Genomic DNA, 2582 nt, shown 5'->3' on the forward strand with positions numbered 1-2582 from the left:
CAAGGTGGAGGTGCAGGAGGAGGACTCGGAAGAGGCCTGGGCCCACGCCCGGAATCTGATTCCACAGGCCGCTCCTGGCCTCTCTCAAGCGAAGGTACCTCTTGCGGGAGGCCTTCCCTGGAGGCTGGCTGCCGCGCTTCTAAGTGACCCTTCCATCTCCACACTGTGATGCTCAGATTCTGTTCGCCACTTAACGATAGCGGCTGTTTCATGTTTTCCATGACCACCACCACCTTTGGGCAGAATCAAATGTAAACTGGCTGGTTCTGCTTTGTCCCGCCCCTCTCATTGGGACTTTTGATAAACGGCCCTTCCAGCCAGCCTCGGCCTGGCATCCTTCCAGGAACCATGAGCCCTACCTGCCCATACCCCTTGATGGGAGATCAATATGAACTGGTCCCTCTTTTCTAAAGTCCAGTTTTGGACTTTGTGGCTGAGTGCACTCCCAGCTTTCCTCTCTAACGACTCCCTCTCTACTTCCTTCCCTGGATAATTTATTTTTATCTTTTTAATACAAGCATCACTAAGCTTGACTAAGAGTTCTCTTTTTGGCTTGAAGATCTTATCTATTGCCACTTTGATCAACTGATTCCTTGACCCTAGACCAGAGGTCGGGAAACTGCAGCTCGCCAGCGCCCTGCAGCTCTTTGGCCCCTTGAGTGTGGCTCTTCCATAAAATACCACGTGCGGGTGCGCACATACAGTGCGATTGAAACTTCATGGCCCATGTGCAGAAGTCGGTATTTTGTTCCTAGCCAACTCCCAAACATGTCAACAGGTGCATACAGAATCTGCAAAGCCACCCAGATAAGTTCACCCTAAATCAGGAGATCTTCTACTGAACTGCAGATAAAGTACTGTAATTTTAAGTCATTAAGCTTTGGGATGGTTCATTATAGCCATAGGTAACTAGTTAACTTATAATCCCAATGTTCAATTAAATGTCCCATTGCTTTTCTCTGAAGGGTAAGCAAGGAATTCTGGAAATCATAAGGCTGATAACTATAATTGCAAACGCAGGCTCTTCTTTTGCTACATTAAATAACTGCTTCTCTCCCACATTAGTTAAATGTCCAAATGAGACTTTTTACCGTACCACCAATTCCTTCCGAAGGTCAGTGACTGCAGCTTGGTTTAATTGATGCAGAGCATCATCAACTAGGTGACTTCGTCTGACTCGAAGTAAAAATCCGGGTGAAAACATATGTGTAATTCGTGACTCCTGGAAAAAGAAATATTTTAGGAATTGTCACTGGAATATTAGGAAATATTTAACATTTCAGATAAACCCATTTTGTCTAACATACAATTATGCCTACTATTGCCATATATGGTCATATTGTAATTATTTAAGAAAAGAGCATCATATGTACACTATGGAAGATAAAAAGGTGGTAGAATCTGTGAGACTGTGCTATCTAGTAATTTTGTACAGAGGATTCATCATCGTGGATGTACAGCTAAGTAATTAAAAGCTATCTCTGATCACTTATTTTAATAAACATGATCCTTAAAAGCAACAGTGGTGTTCCCCACGCAGAGACAGTCTCCCACCAGTTTTTAAGAAGAAGAGTGTTAGCACAATAATCCTCAAGAATGTAAGGGCAGTTTAGAAGCTCAGGGATAATGTGAGATGTAGGAAACACCTGATGAACATAGATCAGCCGTGGGCAAACTACGGCCCGCAGGCTGGATCTGGCCCATTTGAAATGAATAAAACTTAAAAAAAAAAAAAAAGACCGCACCCTTTCATGTAATGATGTTTACTTTGAATTTATATTAGTTCACACAAATACTCCATCCATGCTTTTGTTCCGGCCCTCCGGTCCAGTTTAAGAACCCATTGTGGCCCTCGAGTCAAAAAGTTTGCCCAACCCTGGGCTAGAGGAAAGACTTGCTCAGAGATAAGTGTTCTCTGTTACCCTACATAGTACCTCCATTAAGCTCTTCTAAATTCTCAACATGCCCTCACCATTTCAGCTCCCTGCTCTTGTTTCTGCTGAACTCCCTGGGATTAGAAATCTAGCCTTGGAATTACTGGCCTTGCTTTGACCTTTAACCTTCCTCTAGGACTTCTGCTATATCACAAGGACAATTAAAGAATATTTAGGATTCATAAACCAATGCCACTATTGTGACAGTAAGACAGGTGGATAATAACTATCCTAGTCCAGGTTTCCAGACAGTGTGGTTGCCCATATTAGCACTCTATAGGCATCTCAGGTAAGTGCATGCATATGGCTCTGGGCTTGGGAAAGACCTGTCCCAGATCTCTGCTATTACTATATACTGAGAAATTATATGTGATTCCACTAGATTCTTCTGGTTTTTCCCTAAGGTCTTTGTTGTAAAGAAACTCCACAACACTAGCTGGCTTGGCTCAGTGGCTAGAGTGTCGGCCTGCGGACTGAAAGGTCCCGGGTTCAATTCCGGTCAAGGGCACATGCCTGGGTGGCAGACTCAATCCCCAGTAGGGAGTGTGCAGGAGGCAACCGATCAATGATTCTCATCATTGATGTTTCTATCTCTCTCTCTCTCTCTTCTCTCTCTCTCTCTCTCTCTCTCTCTCTCCCTTTCTCTCT

At 44.0% G+C, this 2582-nt stretch overlaps 1 protein-coding gene across 1 annotated transcript in view; it reads right to left on the minus strand.

The window, feature by feature from the left end:
- LOC102766157 (probable E3 ubiquitin-protein ligase HERC6) overlaps window positions 1-2582 on the minus strand; it is a 100989-nt gene that overhangs the window by 12303 nt on the left and 86104 nt on the right. Inside the window, exon 20 of the mRNA XM_015561521.1 lies at window positions 1097-1222. Within this exon, the coding sequence (XP_015417007.1) occupies window positions 1097-1222 (126 nt within the window). The remainder of the gene's footprint in view (window positions 1-1096; window positions 1223-2582) is intronic.

Source organism: Myotis davidii, unplaced genomic scaffold (assembly GCF_000327345.1).
Source record: "Myotis davidii unplaced genomic scaffold, ASM32734v1 scaffold356, whole genome shotgun sequence".
Classification (NCBI taxonomy): Eukaryota; Metazoa; Chordata; class Mammalia; order Chiroptera; family Vespertilionidae; genus Myotis; species Myotis davidii.